Consider the following 25,396-nt stretch of genomic DNA (forward strand, 5'->3'; position numbering starts at 1 on the left):
TTTTTTTTTTTTTTTTGGTACTGGGAAGAACTCAGGGCCTTGCACTTGCCAGGCAGGTGCTTATACCACTGAGCTGTCTCCCTAGCCCTGAATTAAGTTTAAATTGAACATATGGCAAATGTTCATTTTTTTTCCCAGTGACCAGGCCTCTAGGAGAGGGCTCTTACAGCAATTCCTTCCTTCTTGTGTGCTATTTATACACACTTCAGAAGATTTTCAGTACTGGCACAGCCATCTTTTTTGCTGTGACACTATTTGGTGTTGGTCCACTACCAGATAATCTTCCAGGAACCTTCTCTTGATCACAGTCAAGAAGTGTTAGGTGTGGGTCGGTTTAGCTGGCATATTCTGCTATGAAACACTCTCAGGACCAAACTGGCAAATGCACACAATATCATGCATTGTAGTTAACACTAGAAATCATTCATGGAGGCTCTCTCTGTGTCTCAGTAAAATGAAAAAGTTGACAATAACTATTTCCACTTTGAAGTTTGGAAACTTGTCCTGTGTAAAGAAACTGCAACCCCATATTTCCCCAAATTACTAATATTGTTTCACTTGTTATTTCTTCAGAGAGGAACTGAACTCTTTTTAGCTTGCTATTTTCTAAAAGCCAAAGTTGTATCTACAGATCCTTTTTGACCAAAGAGTAGTATTTGGCCTTTATACTCAGGCAGCAAATTGATCCTTGATTAACCAAAAGGGGGGAAGCAAAAAGCATTAACTCTAGGCCTTTTATGTCCTGAAAAATTTTTGCGTGGTAAAGAACTAAATCTGTCAAATAGCTGGTTGGTAATTTACTTCTATTGATATGGTAGTCAGACAAGATAATTGGTAGTTAATTAATAGACCACTTAACTTAAAAGGTTTTGCAGTTTTAAAATACTAATTACTGAATTAGGCATTTATCTATATCCAAATGTCTAAAGTCTATTTAGTTAAAATCCATCCAGGAAAACTAAAAGCCCACCAGCTAGATCTGAGTAATGTAGCACTTAGAGACATTAGTGCTATGGTTGTACCTAATATCTCATGAATGGTCCCTAATCATTAATGTTAAGTTCTTATGTGATTTACTGGTTTTTAATTCCTCCTACCATATTTCTCTGTTATCTAGTTAGAGAAACCTAGTTTTGTTCAGGTCCTCTTAAGATTTAGGTCTTTTAAAAATCATTTCTGTAGTGTTTCTTTAAAATGAGCCAATATATCCTCCTCCATACCATAGTATCAAAAATTGTTTAAGGCTAAATGTTATGTAGACTATCACTTTCCTGTTTTGGGATAGCTACCAAACTTAGAATTTGTGTGTCTGCACTAGAACTGGTTTCTGTTATTAAGTAAATGTCATATGCATAAAAACATTTGAGCTTTAGAAATAGGCTTTGTCTTGAATTGACTTGTATATTGACATACTTTGTCTTATTAATTCTTGTGATTAATAAGTTGAAAACTGAAGAAAACATTGCTTGATAGCACCTGCTTGTGTACCAGTGCATACAAAATAGGATCAGATGCTCTTTGAACTTTGAGCTTCTATCCTTGATATGTTACATAGCAGGCCCAAATATATTGCTACCAGAAATCAAAATGTACATGATAAAAGGTCATTTTATGTAACTGCTGCGAGCACAAAACCAGACACTACCTCATATAAAAAGCTTCTTGCATCTCTATGTTTTAATCTATGTCTGTTTATGTTGATTGTTTAGAAAACATTGATAAGCAGTGCAGAAATTTCTTTTTTCTTTTTTGTTTTTCTGGATATTGGGCATTACCATGTAGTATAGACTGGCTTTGAACTCACTTATATAGTCCAGGCTGGCCTCCCAACTTGTGTGATCCTCCTACTTCAGCCTCCCAGGTGCTGGAATTGTAGGCATAGGCCACCACACCTGGCCGTGCAGTAATTTCTGAACTATATGAACAAATAGTAGGGCTTCCTTATTGCTGAATCTGATATGCGGCGTGATCTTTCCACAGAAAGTAATCCGCTTGATGACCTAGTTGAAATGCAGGTGTTTTCGTTTCTATGAAAAGCCACTGTTATGTGTGTCTCCTTTTCATCCCTCCCCTCGTTGAAATTTGCTTTTTTAGTTTTGTGTGCTTCAGCTGATTCTCACTGTGTATCTCTTTAATTGGGTAATCTGTTTCATTTGTCCCACTGCGACTTGGACAGTTCACGAGTTCACACAGTTGTCTTGTCTGTTCCACATACTCCCTAAAATCATGTCTCAGTGCTGAACTCTTCTCTCCTCCATCTTGCATTCTCCAGTTGGCCAGTCAGTAGGCTTGAAAACATCAGCATTATCTTCAGTGTTATCCTGCACACCTTCATGGGTCACCAAATCCCAGCTGTTCTCTTGCCACTGTGCTTTGACTAACTCCCTCCTTTCCATTCCCTCTTGGACCAAGTACCTCCTTTACCTAATCCTCAATAGAGCCTCTGAAAGTCTTTTCCTGTTTCCATTCTTGGCTCTTCAGCCTACGGTTCTCTATGTAGGATTGCATTATTTTATATGCTTGTTTAAAGCCCTTGTGTGATGACACTACTCACAGTGGAAGACAACTTGGGCCTCTCAAAGCCAATTTCCACCTGCCTTCTCAGCTCAGCACCTGGTACACCCTTGGGACAGTCTAAACTCCAGCCAGGTGGGACTCTGCACTGTTCCCTGAGGGAGTCCGTTGTGCTCAGGCTTCATGCACAACCTCTGCTGGCTATTCTGCATTTGAGTCGTCTTTTATTGGGAGACAACAAAAGTTGAATAATAGTTCAGAAAAATTGTGTCACTGCTTATGCAAAAGAAAAGCAAAATTCAAAGTATTTTCAAGTTGACTTAACAGTATCTTTGCATATTAAGGTGATGAGCCTGTATAATAGTCATCAAATTCTTGGCTCAAGGAATGACTCCTTTTTGTTCAGTCATAGAGTGGCTTGTGCTATTTATCTTGATTCCTGGAATTAAAGTTAGTATTCATTCTTTTCTCCCTGTTAATTCTGTATCCAGAGCTTTATTCATTATCTGATCGAGTAGAAATTAATCTGTAAGTCAAGTCAAAGTCAAAGCATTCTTTGAATCTGTGCTCATGCTAACACTGATTGAATAGTTTTTTTCAAAAAGCCTGAATGGCGAGTGTTCCCGGGAGAGCCTTTGGCCATTTATTATAGGCAGGGTTTGGTCACTGGAGCCTGGAAAAAGAGCTACAAACCCTATGATTAAAAATATGAGCGCTTACATTCTCTTAATTTCTCTTCTTCCCTTAAGTTTGTTTTTATCTTAATCATTTTTCAGATTTTTTGGAATCTCGTAAACTCCAGTGGATAGATCTAGTGGCTTTAGTGAATCTGTGGAGTCGCAATCTAAGAGCATTACTATCAAGCAATTTAAAAACTTGAGAATTAGAAAAATGTGAAGTAGGAACCTCTTTCTTTCTCAATGTTTGTCTTGAGTTAAGGAATGTTAATAGCAAATCACCCAGAATTTGTGCTCTATTTCTTTCTAAAGTGAAGCAAGTCCCTTTCAATTGTACCATGTAGCCAGTATGTCTCTGTGTGATCTAAATATTGGCCTGTTTAGATAAATGTATAACATGTTATAATTGCTTCCTTGTTTTGACAGCAAACACAGTAAAAGGCATGTGAATGCACTACAGTCAGAGTAACTGGATTTGGGGAATCCCATTTAAGCCACTGTAAATCCTGTATACAGGTTGGGCCTCCCTAATCTGAAAAATCTGAAATCTGAGATGCTCTAATGTTGAAATTTTTTGAGCACCAACATGATTCCACAAATAGAAAATTCCACACCTGAACTTTTGTGATAGGATTGCAATCAAAACAGGCACACTGAGAATATCATGTAAGCTTACCTTCAGGCTCTGTGTACATAGTATATATGAAAGATAAGTGAATTTTATGATTAGACTTGAGACCTATCCCCAGGATAGCTCATTATGTGTATGAAAATGTTAGAGAATTCAAAATACTCTTGTCCCAAGCATTTTGGATTTGCTTTGGTTTTGAGACAGGGTGTATGTAGTTCAGGATGGCTGTGAACTCACTATGTAGCCCACACTGGCCTCAAACTCACAGTGATCATCCTGCTTCAGCCTCCTAAGTGCTGGGATTATAGTCATATGCCACTACACCCGGTTTGGTCCCAAGCATTTTGGATAAGAGATTTGCAACCTGTATCCAGTATGTCCACCACCCCCCAACCCCCACAGGGTGTACTATGCTGAAGTTCCACTAGGGGGTGTACTGGAAGGGTGGATTTGTATCTTATTTCCTACAAGTACAGCCAGTATTTTCCTAAGAGAAAGGGCCCTTTGTAACTAATCTTTGGAGTATGACAAAACCTGATAGTCCTTAAGAAATAGGGAACTATTCTTTACCTCACTTGAATGAGTTAAGTTTAATGTTTTGAGCCTGTATCTCCAGGTATCAGATTTAAATTTGTTGATCTCCTTTACTTAGTGATTTCTTATCTCAGAAGGTAGTATAGTAAACTATTCAAGAACCATCTCCTAGTTTCCATCAGCTGACCTTGAAGCTCCTTTTGGGTTGTGACCTTATGTAAATATAGTTGGAAAATAAACCAAAGGATGGATACTTTTGAGCCTTTGAAAATACAGAGTAGACAGGTAGAGCATGCTGCTGGTCTGTACAGTGTCTTGGATACAGGTTAGCAGAGCGTGGCCTCTGGATCTGAGCATGTTTGCCTTGACATACCTGGTTGACCAGTTTCAGTCCCTTACATGGGTTTATGAAGGCTTACACATTTCTGTTGCAGAGGGCAGCTTTTCATCTGCAGGAATGCTAACATCTATTGATGAGCTTCTCTAGCAAGACCTGTGCTTGAATTCCTTTTTCTTTTCTACTTTATTTGTCAATTGTCTTAAAACTCAAGTTCACACCTGTCAGGGACCATTTTCCTAAATGCTCTGAAACTAAAATTAAGTGAACCACAGGGGAAAAAATGAATATCCTCTCATAATGATCATAAAACTTTCAACACTGCAGCAAATGCTGTTAGAATATTTAACAAGTAAGGGCAATTACTGCCAAAACCTTGAGTGCTGTCAAATTAGCCCCTTACAATGACAAGCCACTTAAAATGAATTCACATTTGGAAACAAAACATTACTTGGTCTGTGAAACTTTAAAAGATCACACAAAGATGTGTGAAAGGTGACAGTGGTGTTAAACATTGTTTTTTGGATTTGGAGAAATCACAAGTGTTTCTCTTACCTGCTCCTTGCATAAAATGTGAATTTCTTGTGTTTGCTTCAAATATCTTAGTACTAGAATTTTTGAATATTAAAAAAGTTCAGCTTCTTAGTGTTATTCTAAGCAGTGGGGCTCAAAATAACACTTCCCAAATCAATGTAGCTGGGAAAATATTTGTAGTGTAGCTTGTGTAAACACAATGGGTATTTTGAGGACAAGTGAAACTTACATTTCAAAGCCTGGATTTTCCCACCTGAAAACTGTCATTAACATACTGCCCCCTACTGATTTCTCAAACTTTAAAAAAAAAAAAAAAAAAAAAAAAAAAAAACTGGTTGGTTTTAGAATCTCTTGGTAAAGAAACATGAAGAGTAATCAATTACTTTAAAATAATTGTACATTAATTTGTAATTTTATACATTTGCTGAACTCTTCATTGTAACTTATAGTTAGAAGTTATTTTTCTCTCAGTGAAAAGAGAACTGAAAAACAAGATTAGGGAAAGAGGTATTATCAGAAAGGGTTTTTGTCAGTTCCAGAGCCATCTGAAGAAAAGGGACTGTCTGTCTGGAGCAGCCACTCAGAACATGTTCTCATGAGTTCTTGTCATGGTCAGATACTGGGTTTTAACCAGAAGTCTGGTCTGGTACAGGGCAGAGAGGACTGGGAGCTATGTGTAGTAAGAACTGAGAACTGGAGAAACAACCTAACCAAAAATAGATAGCACTTCTAACTAAAATAGCCTACGAATACATGGTTGATGAGTTTTGTGTACATTTACTTTACTTTTTATGTAGCACTTAAGTTTACCAAGTCTTTCATAAACATTCTTATTTAGTCTCACGGCAAGTTAGAATTAAATTATCCGCATTTGTATGCATAAGGCAACAGTCTTGAGAGAGAGCACAAGACTTTGCTAAGGTCACCAGTAAGGAAAGAAGCTGGGCCCCAGATCCTCATTCTAGGGCCCCAGGTCAGAATGTGTGCAAATGCTACTTACCCCACCTACATAGGCAAAGCTCCTGGTACAGTAAAAGTTCCTGTGAGTCACTTGAAGTTTTTGCCCTGTGGTATAATGTAAGAAGTAACCTTCAAATGTTGAATTTTTTATTAGCATGGTTAGTTTAGCAATAACCGGTTATCTCTAGCTTATTCTCCCCAGTCTGCTCTACAAATTAGACAAGCGTGTAAAATTCTAGCCTGAAGAACCAAAGCCAAACTAGAACTTTATTACCAAAGTCCAACTTAGGAATTCTTCTGTGCCTTTCCTGTCACTCGCCACGGTCTAAGTAAAGAGGCCTACATCCTTAAGGATAGTGTAGTACATCCTTGACCCAACTTCTTCCATCTCTTCTTGGGTTATATGTCAGGTTTGATAAACTGGACACAAAAAAGGTAGTGGGCCAGTGACATAACTCAGTGGACTAAGCACCTGTTTAGGCAAGTGCAGGAACCGAGGTTCGATCCTTGTTACTACATGCCCACTGGCCCTGCCCCCGGATGCACTGACCCTGCCACCAAGACCAGACATGGTGACGCATACCACAGGAGGATCACTATGAATCTGAGCTGCGTAGTGAGAACCTGTACCAAATACATAAAAAAGAGAAGGAAATGGGCTTTTCTACAAGGACTGACCAAGCAAAGTTCTGTAAGTACTTGGTACCAAAATTTTAGGAACAGTGTGATTTTACTTCTTTGTTTTTAACTCCTAAAAAAATGTGTTGTTACATAATAATCTTCTGGGATCAGAATTCCAGACAGCTTTGTAAATTCTTTCTGATGTGTTAATCATGGATTTTCAAAATTTTGCAGTTTTAACTGGGTGTAAAGCCTGTAATCCCAACTATTCCAGAGAAGCAAAATCACAAGTTCAAGGCTAGCCTGATCCATTTAGTGAAATCTGTCTCAAAAAGAAAATTGTGCAGTTTTTTCTAGCTGACAGTTTTACTAAGTATGTAGCTCAGGAGTCTGACTTGTAAACGACTGATCTAGATGTGGCTTTCTCACAGGCTTACCAAAGCATGAAAGTTTTCTGAATCACTTGTCCAAGGAAAAGGTAGAAAGTTGGAGAAATAAGTAAGCAGAGTCCACAATATCTTGACAGCTTCAAAGCTTCTGTGGATGAGTAGGAAAGGATTTTGAAATTTCTTTTGAAATCTTACACTAACAGGGAAGGATAGAGCTAACAAATGGATCTGATGCAAATATGCACATGGTCAGTACACAAGATTTCCATGGTCCTATATTCAGAGTGCTAGAGGCTCTTTACTTGGGCAGGGTAGGGTCAGAGAGATGCAAGTGAGGAGGAATTTGTGTACCTAGGGGAAATTCATTGGAAGCAATGGAGGCTTGGAGTAGGCTTATTGTAGAAGGCTGTCCTTTCCTGTGGTCTACAGTAGCTGCATCAGCACCCCTGGAAGTGTCTTGAAAGGCAGACTCTTGGGCCCCCTCCAGACCTCCTGAATCAAGATCTGCATTTTATTGCATCCCATATGATTCCAGCCCATATCAGTGTTTGAGAAAGAACAGTTCTTCCACACTTACTTTCCTTTTGTTTTCTCATTTCTCCCTTCCCTTTGTTTCTGAGCTAACCAGTGAGTCTTCAGAAATCTGTTAGAATAGAAAAATGTCAGATCATGTATTCTATCTACCCGAGCCTACCCTGGTCTAGGGTTATCAAATTGAGACTGGGCCCAGCATCTAAAAGGCTGCTCTGTACCTCACTTTTCCTCCAAATTGCTCCCCTTGCAACCAGCAAAAAGTTGGGCCAGACAGTGAAGAACTGTATTCTTTTTACCCAGGTCCAAAATAACTTTTGGAATTCATTTGTGGGAGGATAGGACCCTTGCCTGTGTTGCTGAATATTGCTCAAAGCCCAGTTCTAATGCTTTGTGAGTATCCATTCTTGTTGGATGACAGGAGAAATGGTGTCCCATACATACTTGCTACACTTGAAAGGAAATGTTTGTTTTTAGTTCTCACAAATTTTGTAATAACATTTGGGATAGTTTAGCTAGAGTTCTAATTGTTGGGATTAGTGCTGTCTTCTATGACTAAAAGTTGTTCTTTGGCAGAATCATCTGCACTTCAAAATATATTTATTTATGTAAAGTAGTTTAAAGGAATAGAAACTAAAGTGATGAGTATTTAAGTGAAAATGTAAGTTGTGATTCACTCATAACTTATACCAGCCCAGAATGTATTCTTGGAAAATTATTTTGTAGAAAAGTATCATTGCAATATAAAAATTAGAGCTTTAGGAGAAACTCATCACTCAAGTATATGGAATGTACTGTTTTGTTTTGTTTCTTTTTTCCTTTTTGGAGGAACCAGGAATTGAACTCAGGCCCTTGCGCTTGCCAGGGAAGCACTTACTCCCTTGAGCCATCTCTCCGGCCCTGGAACTTGGTTTGTAAATGCCTGTATCCCATCTAGAGAGTGGTTCTCCTGAGAGCAGTACTGCTCTCAGGCAACAGTTGGAGGTATTTTTTCTTGTAAGCCTGCTACTAGCATCCACTGGGGAAAGGAAAGGGATATTTCTTACACTTACTACAAAACCCAGGACACTCCCCCTACCCCATGGCATACACATTTATCCTGCAAGAAATGTAGTAGGCTGAGACTGAGAAATTCTGTTCTACAAAAGTGGTTCTCACATTTGCTCATCTAGACAATGTTACCTCCCAGTGCCTGATTCTCTTCCATGGAGATTCTGATATAGTTGACCTGCAGTCTGGCCTAGATACCAGGAGTAAAACTTCCCTTTGATTCTAACATGCAGCAAAGTTTGAGAACCACTGATATATAGAGAAGGTGGCTTAAGGGCTGGCCAAATAGCTCAGTGGATTAAAGCGCCTGCAAGCAGGTGCAGGGGGGTTTGATCTCTGGGCCTGTTGTGCCGATTGCGCTGTGACAGCAACTGAGATTGGACATGGTAGTCCGAACCTATAATCCCAGCTTTTGGGAGGCTGTAAACAGGAGAATTACTATGAGTTTAATCTAGTAGTGAGACCCTGAACACCTTCTAGACCCTTCCCTAAAATACAGAAAAAAAAGGTGGTTTAAAGAAGTTTTTTGTTTTTTTTTAAAGAGACTCATAGACTGTTCTTTTTTTTTTTTTTGGGGGGGGGGTGATTTTTGTTTGTTTGGGTTCATTTGGTATTGTACCAGAGATTTAACTCACAGCCTTCTCACTGAACTGTATCTATCCAGACACCATTTTTATTTTTTCTTTTTTTAAAAATATGTTTGCTACAGGGTCTCACTATGCAACTCAGACTGCTAGCACTGGGATTATAGGCGTGCCCCACCATGCCCAGTCTCGGTGGCCAGCTCAGCTGGCCCAGGGACGAGGCCAATGTGGCATGTGGCACTGAGGATTGAACCCTGGTCTCTGTGCCTGCCTAAGCAGGCACTTAGTCCACTGAGCTATCATCGGTCCCTTTTTTCTTATATTTATTTTGAGATAGATTCTTCACTGAGTTACCAAGGCTAAGGTTGAGCTTGTAATCTTCCCACCTCAACTCCTAGAGTGCTGGAATTATTTTTGGATTTAAGCAATACCTAACTCAATGTATGTACCATAAATCCTAATATATATTGAAAGACTCCTAAAGTATTATATGCATGCTTTAAAGTCAGTAAGACTTTTAGCCAGGCACAATGGTGCATGCCTGTAACCCCAACATTGTGGAAAGTTGAGGCAGGAGGATCCCAAGTCTGAACTCAGCCTAGTCAGTCAGCTTAGCAGTTTAGTAAGGCCCTGTCTCAAAATAGAAAAAAAAAAAAAGTGTTGGGGATGTAGCTTAGTATGAAGGCCCTGAGTTCAGTCCTCCGTAACAGGGGGAAAAATGTAATTTTCAGGAGTAATCTCTTGATCATATCTATCCTGCATTCAGGTAAAAAAGTTTATTAAAAAAGATACCATAGTAAGCATAGAAGAATTTGAACTATTTGCTTTTATGAATTACAAGGGCTGATGATCATGGGGACTCTGGGCCAGGCCATTGGAGCAGAGGCAAAGGCATCCTACCACTCTGATGGCCCAAGCCTTCACTCGGCTGGCATGCATGTTTATGCCTCATGGAAGTGTTATTGGTCACTAGAGCAGAACTAAAGACTTCTGCCCTTTGAAAGATCAGTCTTTTTTACAATTTCTGAGAAGCCACATGAGTTCAGGGCAAAAAAGAAATTAATGACAGCCCCTTGTTTGGCAAGCGATTTGCCTATAATTTTGTGGGTTATTTTCATTATTCAGTAAAGGGTTATTAAATAGGGGGAGGGGCCTGAGCCTGAGGGAGATCATCAAACTCTCCTTTGATCATCGAGGAGCCAGTCAGAGGAGAATCAGGGGAAAGAGCATTTTAAAAAGTGTTCACTATTCATCATCTCGTTTAACACATTGATCTGCCAGAGTGATGTAAAATAGAAACATGATTATTTTGCACATAATTTATACTTTTAATAGAAAATATGACTTGAATTCACAACTTTTATGTCAAGTGGCAGAGCCATGCTTCATATAAATATCTAATGAGTAAATATTTTTACTGATCACCAAATGCTGGCAACTGCACTAATGGAGTTGATACCTTACTCTGAATCATTTACAAGAGTCTTGCGCAAGTAATACCTCAGTGCTACAACTTGTACTTTGAATGTAAGGTGGGGATTGAAGATAGAATTAATTAGTTTTTTTTTAATTAATTGAATCCAACATTTTTTTTTTTTTAAAGCTAAAATCAAGATTTGGAGCTGGGGAGATAGCTCAGCAGTTTAAGTGCCTATCCGGCAAGCGCAAAATCCTGAGTTTGATCCCTGGTACCAAAAAAAAAAAAAAAAAAAAAAAAAAAAATCAGAGAGGTCAAGTAACAAAAGGCAGGTTAAATATTTGACATCAGGACCCAGTGGGTTTTTGGATTCCAAAGACTAATGTCCTTTCCAGACAGGTTGAGCGTTGTCTCCTCAACGCTTTGGGTAGTTCTGCATAGCGAGCCCTAAAATATAAGGGAATGTTCTTGGCATCCGAGTTTCTGCCTTGGGGTAGATTCATTCCATCTTTAACAGTGAGAAGACAAGTTAATGAAGCATTTATTTTTGCTGAATAACTAAGGGTGTCATCATCTAGGTGTTCATTTGAAAGCCTAGCTCTTTTATTAGCTTCTTGGTTGCAGGGCAACTGGAGGAGTATTCTTGTGCATGTGTGTTAAGTATTAACTGCTGATGCTGTTCAAATGTTAAGCTAGTCCCTGTAGCCTCACAATAATTTCTTATAAAAAGAGTTTTTTTAATGCTTTATTAGGGCCAGGGAGATAGCTCAGCAGCATATGCGCCTGCCTGAAAGTGCAGCGTCCTGATTCAATTCCTGGTACGAAAGAAAGAAAGAAAGAAAGAAAGAAAGAAAGAAAGAAAGAAAGAAAGAAAGAAAGAAAGAAAGAAAGAATTAATTAATTTATGTTTTATTAGCACATGTGTGCCATACATAATGGTCACATTCATCATGGGGAATTTGGATCTGTACACAATATATATTAACTCTTTTTCTTCCATTCCTCTCCCCTCCTTTCAAGGATGGTAAATGTAATGCTGATACAAATCTGATTCTTATGATGTATCCTACGCTCTCTTACATTTAGAGAGAATGTTTTTTCTCAGTCTGATAGTAAGGTGAACATTTTGTTAACTCAGTAGTTCCAGACTTAAGCATGTTAGGACTCTGTTGCATAATTGGCCAGGAAACCTTTCTGTCTTTGCAGCATTCCAAGTAGAAAAGTGAACAAAAGCTGTTGTGCAGCTATAGGAATTTCAGAATGTCTCATATCAAACTGCAGCTAAAATAATTGAAGATAGTATATTAATAGGAAATCTTTAGGTTTTATCACCCAATTTAAAAGAATTTCATCAGGCCAGGAATATACCTTAGTGGCACAAGTGCCTGTCTTACAAGCACAAGGTCCTGAGTTCAATTCCCAGTACCAAAAAAATATAATTTTATAGTGAAGATTACTGTTTTTTTAAATAACACTGTTGAGACTGGGTATGGTGGAGGCAGGTGTGGGGGCCTAACCCTATAATCCCAGGCTTGCCTGTAATCCCAGCACAGGAGGCTGAGGCAGAAGGATCACTGTGAGTTTGAGGTCAGCCTGGGCTGCAAAGTGAGTTCAAGGCCAGCCTAAACTGCACAGTGAGCCCCTGTCTCAAAAAGATGAACGAAAGCAGGAAGAAAGAGAAACCACTGTTCATGGTCAAAATAAACTTTCTAATCTTTGGCTATATTTGTTTGGTTTGAGATGGGGTCTTTCTGTGTAGTTCAGGCTGGCCTTGAACTCACAGTGATCTTCCCTATCACCTCTTTAACACAGTTTACTGTACAGGAACCATGACCAAGTGCTCAGAGAAGAGTGCCACCAGATGTCATTTTAGCCTTGTAAATGCACAAATTATTCTGTGATTCTGGTAAAGATAAGTTACTCTGACAGCAACACAGGCAGAAGAGACAAAACAAGACAAAGTTGTTTGCAATGGAGGTCACCAGAGGCATTTCTAGTTAGGTGTTCTTTATTCAGTGGAATCTTGATTGTATTCAACATAAGTTGTTGTTTTTGGAAATGTGTCTTTTTTTTTTTTTTTAATTTAAGACAGGGTCTACGGGGTCTGCCTATGTAGATCGGACGCCTAGTGATCCTCATGTTTTCAACCTCACAAGCGCTGGGATTATAGGCTTGTGCCACTATCCCCAGTCTCAGTCTGCTGCCTCAGCATGTGCTGGGGGCGGGGCCAGCATGGCACGCTGGGATTGAACCCCAGCCGATGTGCTCTGCCGAAGCAGGTGCTTTAGTACACTGAGCTATTTGGCCGGCCTTAAATGTATTTTTCTCACTATGCAGTTCAGACTTATAGTGATCCTCCTGTCTCAGCCTCCCCAGTACTGGGATTATAGGCATCCATCACCACACCTGGTTTCTAGGTACAGTACTGTGGATTGAACCTGGATCCTTTCACTTTCCAGGAAGGTGCTTAGACTGATGAGCTAGCTCCCTGGCCTGGAAATGCATCTGTTTCTTGGACATTCAAAAAAAGAGAAATACTTAAAAGGGTCAGGTGTGCAGCTCAGCAGTGCAGCACCTGGCTGGCAAATGCAAGGTCCTGAGTTCAATTTGCAGTACCCTCCCCCACTAAATTCTTATAGAGCATAGATTTTTTTTAAAATGATCACAGAAGAGCTGGGGAGATAGTTCAGCAGCATAAGCACCTACCGGGCAAGGACAGGGTCCCAAGTTTGATCCCTGGTACCGGGGTGGGAGGGGGATTGATCAGCATAATTGACAGTTATGCAAGTATACAAAAATGCAAAATGGAAGCCCTTTTCTATTGTAAGAAATTAACTTTGCTTTTCCTTTTGTACCTGTGAACTTGGGATTGCTAACAAATATGGAAAACACATTCTGGGTGTTTTACCTATACCTTTGAGTTATCATCTGTCTCAAAATTTCAAAAGCCAGACTGCCAGATACCACGTTTCTCCACTTTTCTATTGTTTAACCTTTGGCTAATTTGTCCTGACACTGCAGCTGCAGGCTGCACACTACACAGTCTATCATTAAGAGCACCAAGAGTGTCTGGAGGGCGGAACTGTTGGAAGTTAATTTGGCATAAAACTAACCCATTCAAAGGTTTCTCAAGTTATGACATGTCATGTCTGTGTGCATCCACTTACACTTCTATTTAAGATCTTGCTTGTACTGTAAATGTGACCTTTACAGTTATCTTTCAGAGTACCCAGTGCTTTGAAGAGGAGCCCTAAGGAGCTATGCAGGTATTAGACTTGTGAAGCATGTCTCAGGAATGTCAGTTTCCATTTGAATATCTTTCTTTTTTCCTTATTAGTCACACAGCAACTCTGTCAGCTGGTAGATTATGGTATTGGAGGCTCATGGTACAAGTAAGCAAAAGTGATCAAAGTTCGAATTCCATACTTCTAAGTCAGAATCCAGTTATTAAGAATTTCCTTTGTTTTTTTGTTTTGGGTTTTTTTTTTTTTTTTTTTTGTAAATAAAACCCTAAGACCTTCCAACTCCTTAGCTTTCCTCGTTCAAATATGCGTTACTGATGTTAAGGCTGTCTAAATCAAGTCACTCAGATATTCTTGATGGAGTAGATTCTTCTGTTTTGTAAATATTTGAGTAAGATAATGTAACAGTGGGGTATAATTCTGACTTCAGTTGATCATCTAGGAAACCTTACCTGCCATCATGCATACCAGCTAACTTGAGACTAGTCAAATGCACCACCTGTAGAAATCCCATCACTAGTTGCTAACTGATCTAGGTAGTACCTCCTGTGGTTGATCTAACACTGCAGTCCTGTTGGTCAGCGAGCCTTTCAGTTGTCACTTTCAGATTTGCCAGGTAGCATATGCATGAATTTATATTTAAGCCATTGGGTGTATGTTTCACACTTGCCCTTTATGTTCTTCTAATGACTCTTTGAGACAAAGTTAAAGATCATGAACCTTAGCTTGAACTGACTGGTGTCATGGCAACTAGTACTTCACCTTTTGCTGGTCCCCAACTCATACATGCTACAATATTTGTGCACATTAATAATTCATTGCAAAGTGCCAGGTTTCTTTGTGCTGTCAAGCTGTGTCAAGGACAGAATATGCTGTGCTATCTCAAATGTCATTACCAGACTGTTGAGGGCAAGAGTAATTAGAAAGGAAAACTAGTCAGGTTACTTGGAAAAATTCCTGAAAAATGTGATGCTTCCAATCACCTATTTATAGCATTTTTTTTTTCCTTGCAAAGTAAGGAATGGAATTAGTGTTATTCAAAGTGTATTTAATAATGTACTTCACACCTCAGCAGGAGTTTGCTGTGGAAATAATGCACAGGTTGTCATTGCTCCACATTCATTCAGGCAATAGGAAAATAATTAACAGCCTTAGTATACAGTCACGTGTTCTGTAGGCTCCAGCAGAACTCTGAGCACAGGCTTAAAAAGGACCCCAAGTGATCCTAATGTGAATGCTCTTTTCTTAGGCTTGCCTTTCCTCAGTACAGAGTAGGACCCAAGTAAGTGGTGTGAGCTTTGAAAAACAAGAATTCTGGGTTCCAAGACTGAGTATGTGGCCTTGACTAGCTTACTTTACCTACTGGTTTCCTCAATAGCTTGTTATTGATATCATTACAAGTTTTTGTGGAACTGTATTATAAAAGATTGATAAACCTTTCTAAGTAAAACATATAGACTTTTATCTTGAAATATACAATATGCAGACATATACTATAGAAGACCAAATTATTGGGGCTTGGGAGATTGCTCATTGTGATAAGTGCCTCTCTGACGAGCGCAAGGGCCTGAGTTCAATCCCTGGTTCTGCCAAAAAAGAAAGAAAGAAAAAGACCAAATTATCTCTGATTAGGCAAAGAAATTACATACCTTAAATTGAACATTAACCTACTACTACTTTAAAAATTAATGAACAACTCCCTCTTCAAATTAGGCTTCATGTTAAGGCTGACAGACCTACTTATGTTGTACTTTAGTTGCTAATTAAAGCTGAAACATATTTCCCTGAACAGTATACTTAAAAAAACTTTGATTCATATAAACATATTTTTCTTTTTTTCTTTAAATACAGAGCTTCTACATTAATTCCCCACCATACAACTTGGGGTGCAGGTGTAACATAGGAACAGAATGAGATGCAAGTTACAGTGTTTAGAATATGCAGCTATAACACCCTTCTTACATAAACTAGAACTGGTTTACATTTGTTCTTCTTTTTTGGTGGTACCAAGGATCGAACTCTTGGTTTACATTTGATATCCTGACTTAACCAAATTAAATGCTACAGAGTGTAAGTTCAGCTTAGAAACAGGAATTAGGACCAGCTCTTATTTTTTTACTCATCACTAGCTAGATCATCACACAATACCGGCATATGGTAGATGTTTAAGAATTACTTGAATGGGTAAGTTAGTAGTGCTAGACTCATTTCAAGAGAAGGGAAAGTACATTAATCAGTTTCTGAACCTTGCAACAAATTAAACATAAAATACTGTTCAGAATGTGTTAATCTTCTGCCACATGCCTTTATATGGTGCTGGGGATCTGGGTTAGTCTTTTAACACCACAGGCAGCACCATAACACATAAATTGGGTGAACTCATTAGAAACTAACCTACTTTGTGTCTTGAGTTTCTAGTCAGCTAGCTGCCAGCTGAAGTTCGAGTGGGCACTGGCCATCACATAAGCAGGCAGGTCAGTGATTCAGATTTGTCTAGTAGGCAGGTAGCACATTCTTAATGATATCTAGATTGAATGTAATTTCCTAGGGTTTAGTAGTAAGTCCTTATAATATAGATGTCATCCCAATTTACAGTGGTTCAGTGTAGGAGTTTTTTAAACTTCTGTTTGGTTTATCAGAACATAACTGCATTACAAATCCTGCAACATCTGTCCTAAGAAATGATCTCTGGCTAATACCAAGAATAATTTTACTCTTTTTAGCTAATAATGAGAGCAATTCACCTTTATCAGATATTTAAAAGAAGACTTATAAACTTGATTACTTAAGGATATGTTTTCTAGTTTGGAATATAAAGCTTCTTTTGTGATGTTACTTTATTTCAATTCTGTGGTATAATGGTTATATATAAGTTACAGAATCTGAAATTAAAACTTATAATGACCTAAAGTACCAGTTGTTGACATTCTTAGATATCAGGAACACCAGAATAATAATCATTATGATAATTGCCCTTTTTGCCCTATTATTGTTTTGTACTACAGAGATACACAGCCTGACATGTGTATCTTTCCTATCAGCAATGTGATGGGCACATGCAATCGTGAGAGATATGCTTAACCAGATATGGTGGTACATACCTGCCTGGAGAGAGGCAAGAGGATCATAAGTTTGAGCTCAACCTGGGAAGCTTAGCAACTTATTGAAAACCCTGTCTCAGGACTAGGGAGATAACTTGGTCGTCTAAGCACCTGCCTGGCAAGTGCAAGGACCCAGGTTTGATCCCTGCTACCACATTGTCATACTGGCCCTGTTCCGAGCCAGCCATCAAAACCAGACATAGTGGCACATGCCTGTAATCCCAGCACTGGGGAGGCTAAGACAGGAGAAACACTATGAGTCCAAGCTGCGTAGTGAGACCCTGTACAAAATAAATAAATAGTTTTTAAAAAAAAATAAATAAGAAAAATAACCCTGTCTCAAAATTAAAAAAAAAAAAAATTAAAGAAGGTCTAGGTTTAATCCCCAGCATCACCAAAAATAGAAAAGAGAAGTGTTTACTCAGTGTTGTGTAGCACCTGTCACTACGTAAATCAATGATTCAGCCTTAATGTTTGGATGCCTCATCTGTATCTTCCAGGGACCACTGAACAAATAAGTATAAAACAATCAAAATTAAGACACCATAAAATGACTGGTACCAATATACATCTTAAAGAAATACGAAGTCAAGTTGGTCTAGAATAATATTAGGTAACATAGGCTGGAAATGTGGCTCAGTATACAGTGCATGCTTAGCATGTACGAAGGCCCAGACTCAACCCCCAGCACCGATGATGAGGGTGGTGGTGATAATGGCTTAACACTCTAAATACCTTTGGAAATGAATTATTGGGAGACTCTAGTGAGAAAATTGACCTGGAATACATAAAAGACTGTAGATGTGTGATTAATATCATAGTTGGCTTATACAGGAAGAAACTGTGGGTAGGCTGGCATAGATAATACACACAGATAAGAAGCAGCATAGCATGGGTTCCTGTAAGGAGATTTGGACAAACTCATGTGTGTTGGAGGATGGGGATACTGCAGACAGATGTGGAAAGATCTTGAGACGTTTACAAAGATTTATCTCATAACTATTTCATGGTTTGGAAAGTGGAAAAACTTCATAATTAATGGAATAACTGTATTTTATGTTATATATGTAAAAGTTACCATAACAAACTAATAGTTCATGTAAAAGCTCAATGCTACCTTAGCTGGAAAAATCCTCCCCAAAGGGAATGCAGCTCCTCTTTTAGTCTATTGTGTTTTGTTCTTTTAACTCCATAAATCATGGGAAGTTCTGTTGGCAATATACTGTGACTCAGCAGTAAACAGGTTGCTCTTTGCTATTTTCTTTTAAGAAACAGGTTATAAAACTGTTGGGAACCTAGTAGAATAGTTAGTAGATCATGTTAAGTAATTGGAAGGATTTTTTTTTTTTTTTTTTGGTGGAACCGGGGATCGAACTCAAGCCCTTGCACTTGCTATGGAAGCGCTTATTCCACTGAGCCATCTCCCCAGCCTGGAAGGATTTTTTAAATACAGTTTTGCATCTAAAAGGGAATGGAAGCAAAAGAAAATTTAGAGACTAAGAAGTCAGTGCCAAACCTGTGCAGTGGCACATGCCTACAATCCCAACCCTGAGGCAGAAGGACCACAAATTCCAGCCCATCCTGGGCATCTTAGCAAGATCCTGTCTCAAAATTTTAAAAAAGGGCTGAGGATGTAGCTCAGTTGAAGGCTCTGGTTCCAATCCCAGTACCACACACACACACACACACACACACACACACACCAGTCACACGTGAGTTCCCCTCAGTGAACCCATCATACTCTGACTCCTTGAATGACCAGCCTCCTTCCTCTGTGGGAGAATTAATGCAGGGACCCCCCCCCCCAGTTGGAGTATGATCCCTCAGAACTGTATAAGTGGAATATTAGAATTATGATGCCTTTTTCATTGGAATACTTCTGTACTTTTATTATTTTTTTACCTCATAAAACACCTTCTGGTACACTGACAGTAAACCTTTGGATGTTGGAACACTGTTAGACTAGTTCTTCATTCATGTACCTCTCACCATTTAGACAGAGCCATAAGGAAAATGTTAATACAGTACCTCAGTTCCCAAACTTGATTCTTTCCACCATTCTGGTCACAAAACAAGTTGGATGAGAACCAAATCAAGTTCAAGTTGACTTCATGGGCTAGGGAAATAGTTCAGTGGCATAAGCACCTACTTGGCAAATGAAAGGTCCTCATTTGATCCCTGGTACTTAAATAAACAAATAAATAAATATAAAAAAACATGTTGACTTCATGGGGGAATTTGAGTTAGTTCAGTTTGTAAACCAAGTACCATAGTACGCAGCAGCTGGTGTAGGTAGGCTGAAGGATCCTATTGACCAAAAGAGGGCTGCACTGCAGTGTCACAGGCATAGGAAGGTCTCTGATTAGGGAGTATTTTGGGTTAGCAGACAGCTATTACTTTAACGATGACTTAGAACCTTTTACTAACAGCTTTCTTTTCGTCTTGGTGCATTGTCCCAAAGAGCACTTGTGTTGCACTCCTTATGGTCAAAGTTTTCAGTAAGCCTGCCCTGCCCGTGATACGTGCTAAGATAACCAGGCAACTAGAGGATCTTTAGGATAAATGCAAAATATGAGCAAATTGGAAAATGTAACATCGTATGGGCTAAAGTGTGTTCTGTAAACTTGGATGGGTTTTGGAGGAAGCTCATGATGTCATCTCTAAAGCTTGGATCTTTTTCTTTCAGACAACCAAGGCATTCCTTCCTACAATGCTGGAGATAAATCATGGTCATATTGTGACAGTTGCGAGTTCCTTGGGATTGTTCAGTACTGCTGGAGTTGAGGTTTGTGAGCTACAAAGCATCTCCTCCCTTCAATCATTTTATCTTGTGATGAATTTTCATGCATCATGAGAGTACTGCTGCCTGCACATTCACCAAGGCACTGCTGGCAACTGTGTGCTGCAGAAATGAAATTGGGCCTCTTCTGCCATGAAGTCACATTTGCTAGCTTGACAAAGTAGCAACACAAGACACAGATGATCTAGGTCTCAGAGTGCCACATATTATCAGCAGCTTTTCTTGATGGTGGGAGGCACAAGGTCAAAAATGAAACTGTGGAGGGCCTTGATAGTGCCATGGGAACAGATAAATGAGGCCAAAGGTTCACATTTTGTATTGGTCTGCTTGCTGAAAGTGAGCTACCTTGTATTAGCTCATCAGATGAGGTAGTTGTAGCCAGTGTCAGATGGTCCACATTGTAAGTTTATAGAACAGAGCTTCAACAAACCTTGTTCCTCACCATGCTCACATTACAAAGTATGTGTGTATGTATTGTTCTATGCTCTTGGTCTTGTGAGTGCAAGTAAAATTGAAAATACCACAAGATGTGGTGGTGGCTCACACTGTGATCCCAGAAATCAGGAAACTGAGGCAAGAGGATTTTTTTTTTTTTAAACTTGAGACAAGGTCTCACTATGAAGTCCAGGCTGGTCTCATACTCACTCACAGTGATCTTCTGCCTCCACCTCCACTGTGCTGGGATGACAGGGGTGCACCACAACACCTGGCCACAGAATTTTGTTTTTAAACTATTCCATGGGAATATGCAAAAGGACACAGGATAGATAGCTTCTGCATTTAAGGGCTTTGCATTTCCATCCCAAAATTTACATTTGGCTCACAGATAAGGATTGTGTATGACCTTATGTATGCATCTACATTAAGTTCAAGTTTATAATACTTAGCATTTTCATTTGAACTTCACCTTGAAGAGAAAATCAGATCATAGCAAACTTATAACCTAAGTGAGACCTGCCTTTGTTCTTTCTGCATTAATTTAAACAAACAGGTTTTTCAGCCTCCATCACTGAACAAGAGACCGTTTGTAAATTTTCCAGACACTTCAAAGTGAACCTCTCTGCATTTTTAACTTCAGCCTGTTGGTGTTCGTAATCCTTTGCAATAACTTCCTCAGTGTAATATGATACTTGGTTGATGTGGCAAAAGTCTTCATCATTTTCTGCTGTTGCTTTGAAAATATTGTTTCTGCACTGAACCACATCAGATATCTTTTTAAATGGTTTTGCGTCTTTCCTTTATCACCTGTAGCTTTTTGAGGCAGACATCTAATAAAGCAGTAAGACCAGGGAAACTTCAGGGTGGCGGTGGGACTTGTGCATATATTTGGCATTTCTATTCTCTCTCCCCTCTAATCAGGATTACTGTGCCAGTAAATTTGGAGTTGTGGGTTTTCATGAATCCCTGAGCCATGAGCTAAAGGCTGCGGAAAAAGACGGAATTAAAACAACTTTGGTATGCCCTTACCTTGTAGACACTGGCATGTTCAGAGGCTGCCGAATCAGGTCAGTGGGAACCTATCCTGTTACTGATAAACGGGAACACAGGGAGAATGTGTGGAATTGGATCTTTGGTCAGTCTTGCACTGCAACTGCCATTTGACAGTTAACCTGTAGTTTTCACTGGGAGGCCTGAAAGCTTTGTAAAATAGTGTATAATACAAAATTGACAGGTAAATGGCTGGTGCCATGCTGATATTAACTTGCAGAAATTAATTGAGACGCACCAGACAGGAAACAGCTTCTCTATACCTTCAAGGTAGAGAATAAATGGTCAGAATATTTACAAGTTACAAACTTAAGAGCTATTTTATTTCTCTAATACTATGTTGAGAAATAAGTATCCTAGAAGCAAAGTCCTTAACATTTTTGCTTGACTTTGCCTATGAAATAATGTCACTGGAACAGAGGAGTAGCATATCCTTTTTGTAAAAACTCTTTTAATATTGCACTCTGGATTTGGAGCTTCTATTTTGTGGTAAGTGCATATAACTTGATTCATTTTGACAGAATGAAAAAGAATTAGATTTACTAAAAAATGAAATAAAATACACACTAAAAGAAGGAAAATGGGAATACAGATGTCAAGTTGCAGCTGCCATGAACTCGGCAGAATAAACACAACTATGAATCATAAGAGGGCACTTGTAGAGACATGCCTGCTTTGTGCTCCTTCCTTGGGTGCCTTTGCAGCATGCAGGAGGATAACCCAACCAGTTCCTATTCCTTGGTGATTATGGGCCATCTTAGCACATACTGAGCAGGCAAGTAGTAAAGTAGGTGGAGAATGAGCTGAGTCATTTAGATTTGAGGTTGACACCAAGTCTGAACTGAGCCATGAACTCTTGGTTAGGGGGCAGGCTCAATGTAGAGCATGTGCTTAGCAAGTGCACAGTTCTGGGTACTGTCCTCGGTGCCAAAGAAAAAGGAAATGAACTCTAGTTCTGTCTCTTGTCGTCTACATGTATGTACATGCATGCCTGTGCATCTATGTTTGGTCGATCTTTCTCTCTTTTGAACATAACAACCCGTTGTCAAGGGTTTTGAGAAACCATTTCCTATTTAACACATTGGCAGGCACAGGTATTCAAAGCTGTGGTGGAACAAGAGAAGTAAAAGCAACACATTATTATAATTTCAATGTGTGCTTTAATGGTTAGCCTGAAGGTGGCATGTCTGTGTGCCCTTCACTTCAGCAGCCCCTGGAGACTAGGCTTTAGCCTTTTGTGGTCTGCATCCTGGGAAGTACAGAGCTGTTACTGCACCCAGAAGCTACCAGTGTTTATGCCCCTCATTTTAATTACACTTTATACTAAAGGGGCCATTTCTTGCTGGCATTTAATGTTTGCTGTGCCAAACATCTCCCTTTGTATTGTTGTTGAAAGAAAAATATAGAAAAATAATTTGAAATACATCTTAAAGTATCTTAAAACCCTGTGTCTCTTTTTACAGAAAAGGAGACCAATGTTGCTTCTTTTTTGTTTGTTTGTTTTTTGTTTTGCTATCTTGTTTTCCAGATTATTCAAATAAAATATGTTCATAGTAGGGAAACTTGGAAGGAAAATAGAAAAGCACCATAAAGAAAACAAAATACCCAAAGTATTTGGGTACCTGTGGCTCAGATACATGAGTTAGTGTTTAGATACATGTTTTCAATCTTCCCTATTATTCTCTTAATTTCATTTTGAACGTACAAAATTTTCAGGAAAGAAATTGAGCCCTTTTTGCCCCCTCTGAAGCCCGATTACTGTGTGAAGCAGGCCATGAAGGCCATCCTCACAGACCAGCCCATGATCTGCACCCCCCGCCTCATGTACATCGTGACCTTCATGAAGAGGTAACTGAGTTCCCACGCTGACCAGGTCTTCTCCCGCATGCCCCAAGACCTCAATTAATGCAAGACTTGCTTTTGCTAACTGTGACTTTTCTTTTTAGCATCCTTCCTTTCGAAGCAGTTGTGTGCATGTATCGGTTCCTGGGAGCGGATAAATGCATGTACCCCTTTATTGCTCAAAGAAAACAAGCCACAAACAATAATGAAGCAAAAAATGGAATCTAAGAATCTTTTTGTATGGAATATCACTTTTATCAGAAGATGATCAAGATATTTCAGTCCAGTGCACATCAGCATTACTGACATTCTGGATTCTAACCCCATGTTGACTTTTTTAAAAATCAACTTTTTAAAATAATAAAGTGTAAATTAACTGACTAGAGTACGTGGAAAATGTGATCAGGAAAAATGAGTGTAGGTTACTGCCATCAGGGTCCTTTTAGGCAGGACCCTAAAACCAATCCACTCTTTAGACAAGCACTGTAAGACATCTTTGGGCTATCATTTTTTAATGAACAGAAAGTCTAGAAATGATAACTACAGTGTGTTCCATGTGTATGATTTTTCTGAATTTCCATATTCATTCTTGTTATTAAACTCTAGCCAACTGACATCCTTGCAACTTCAAGGACTGATAGTGCTATATTTTCTCATGTTTTCTAAGTTCCAGTTTTGCAAAGCCTGGGTGGCTCTCTCATGTTTGTATGTTCAGCTCTTTTAAAAAGGAATTTTGAAATCCCCATCAGTTTGAGGTAAATGATGTCTGAGCGTCACAGTAAAGGTGATGAGTCTCTTTCTTGAACTTTATAATGACTAAAGTATTAGCTGAGTTTTAAATTTCTCTGAAAAACCATTGTATGGAGACCTAGTCATCAGAAAAGGTCACCCATTTTCTACCTATGAATTTTGCTGCGTATAGAAAGTGCCCTTTCCTCGGGGAGCTGCTGTGTTCTGTGATGCTGGATGAACTCTTATCCAGCATGCACAGCAGCTGTGCAAAGAAGGAGTTTCTAATAATGGGAACTTTACATGAAAAAGTCCCTATTTTGTGCCAACTGTGATTAGTGAGGGAAAAAATAATCTTATTCTATGGAGTATGTATGGAAGGGTGTAAAGATTCCTTTGAAAGGTTTATTCACATTATAGAACAGCAAATGACATTTTTACAGTATTTTTTTGTAAAACAAACTATTTTGTGCCTTGAATTTGGTATATGTGTATTAGTAAAGCATTGTAAAAGTGAACTTCTACCTCTGTATCTAAATGTATACCATCCACTTGTAAATTACTATGAACTATTACGTGATTACTTTTTTTTTTTTTTTTTTTTTAAGAATGTCTTGTTTAAGTAGTGACCAATGTTAAAGGCTACTAAAATAAGCCAACTTTTGCTAATTGGGAAGTTTTATAAAGGACCGATTAAATTTAAAGAATTTACTTATATGCCACTGATTGTGTGATTATTAGTTATCAGAAAGATTGTAAGAAAATCATCATGCTTTTTCTTCCACATGCCATTCTCTACTTTAGTTAAAAACAAACTTTGAGTAGGACAGTATTTGGGGACAGGCCTAACCATTTAGGGTACCATGCACTCAAATTTCCAGCACTCCTATTATCTAGGTTAGAGACTTTATCAAAGGCTTGCTTGAAATAGCAAAACATAAAGGATAATACTGCCTGTGTTAGTCTGATTGCACCACAGATCGAGTCTGCTGTTTTCACAAGCACATTCAAGGAAAGTCCCATCTCATTGCTAATGTGTCTAGCTCAGGTCTTAAGAGCTCCTCATATGTTTAAATTGGCCTTTATAAATGATAACCAAACCTTGAAGGCAATGGAGGCACGGCTACCTTTTGATTTTCAATTATAGATTTATATAAGTACTTTGCTGTGGTACCATAGCAGTGTGGGATGAGGACTGTGATTTTCAGGTTATCCAAGCCTGTCTCCTAGCTAGCCTGGAGCACACAACAAACCATCCTAGTAAAATCGGTTCTAATTGGAGGACCCATTTGTCAACCTTAAAACTAAAAAGTCTTTACACTTCCTCTTATTATCTGTTAGAGTCTTAAACTGATTTCTATTTTTTGTTTGTTATACCCTTATAAGGTTGTCCATCTTCAAGTTTAATAAACCTA

At 38.9% G+C, this 25,396-nt stretch overlaps 1 protein-coding gene across 1 annotated transcript in view; it reads left to right on the top strand.

The window, feature by feature from the left end:
* Rdh10 (retinol dehydrogenase 10) overlaps nt 1-24,575 on the top strand; it is a 31,834-nt gene extending 7,259 nt beyond the window's left edge. The window contains exons 3-6 of the mRNA XM_004637547.3: nt 19,809-19,907; nt 21,282-21,427; nt 23,127-23,258; nt 23,357-24,575. Of these exons, the coding sequence (XP_004637604.1) occupies nt 19,809-19,907; nt 21,282-21,427; nt 23,127-23,258; nt 23,357-23,480 (501 nt within the window). The 3' untranslated portion in view covers nt 23,481-24,575. The remainder of the gene's footprint in view (nt 1-19,808; nt 19,908-21,281; nt 21,428-23,126; nt 23,259-23,356) is intronic.
* Nucleotides 24,576-25,396: the final 821 nt, after the last annotated feature.

This window comes from Octodon degus, unplaced genomic scaffold, assembly GCF_000260255.1.
Source record: "Octodon degus isolate 3935 unplaced genomic scaffold, OctDeg1.0 scaffold00091, whole genome shotgun sequence".
Classification (NCBI taxonomy): Eukaryota; Metazoa; Chordata; class Mammalia; order Rodentia; family Octodontidae; genus Octodon; species Octodon degus.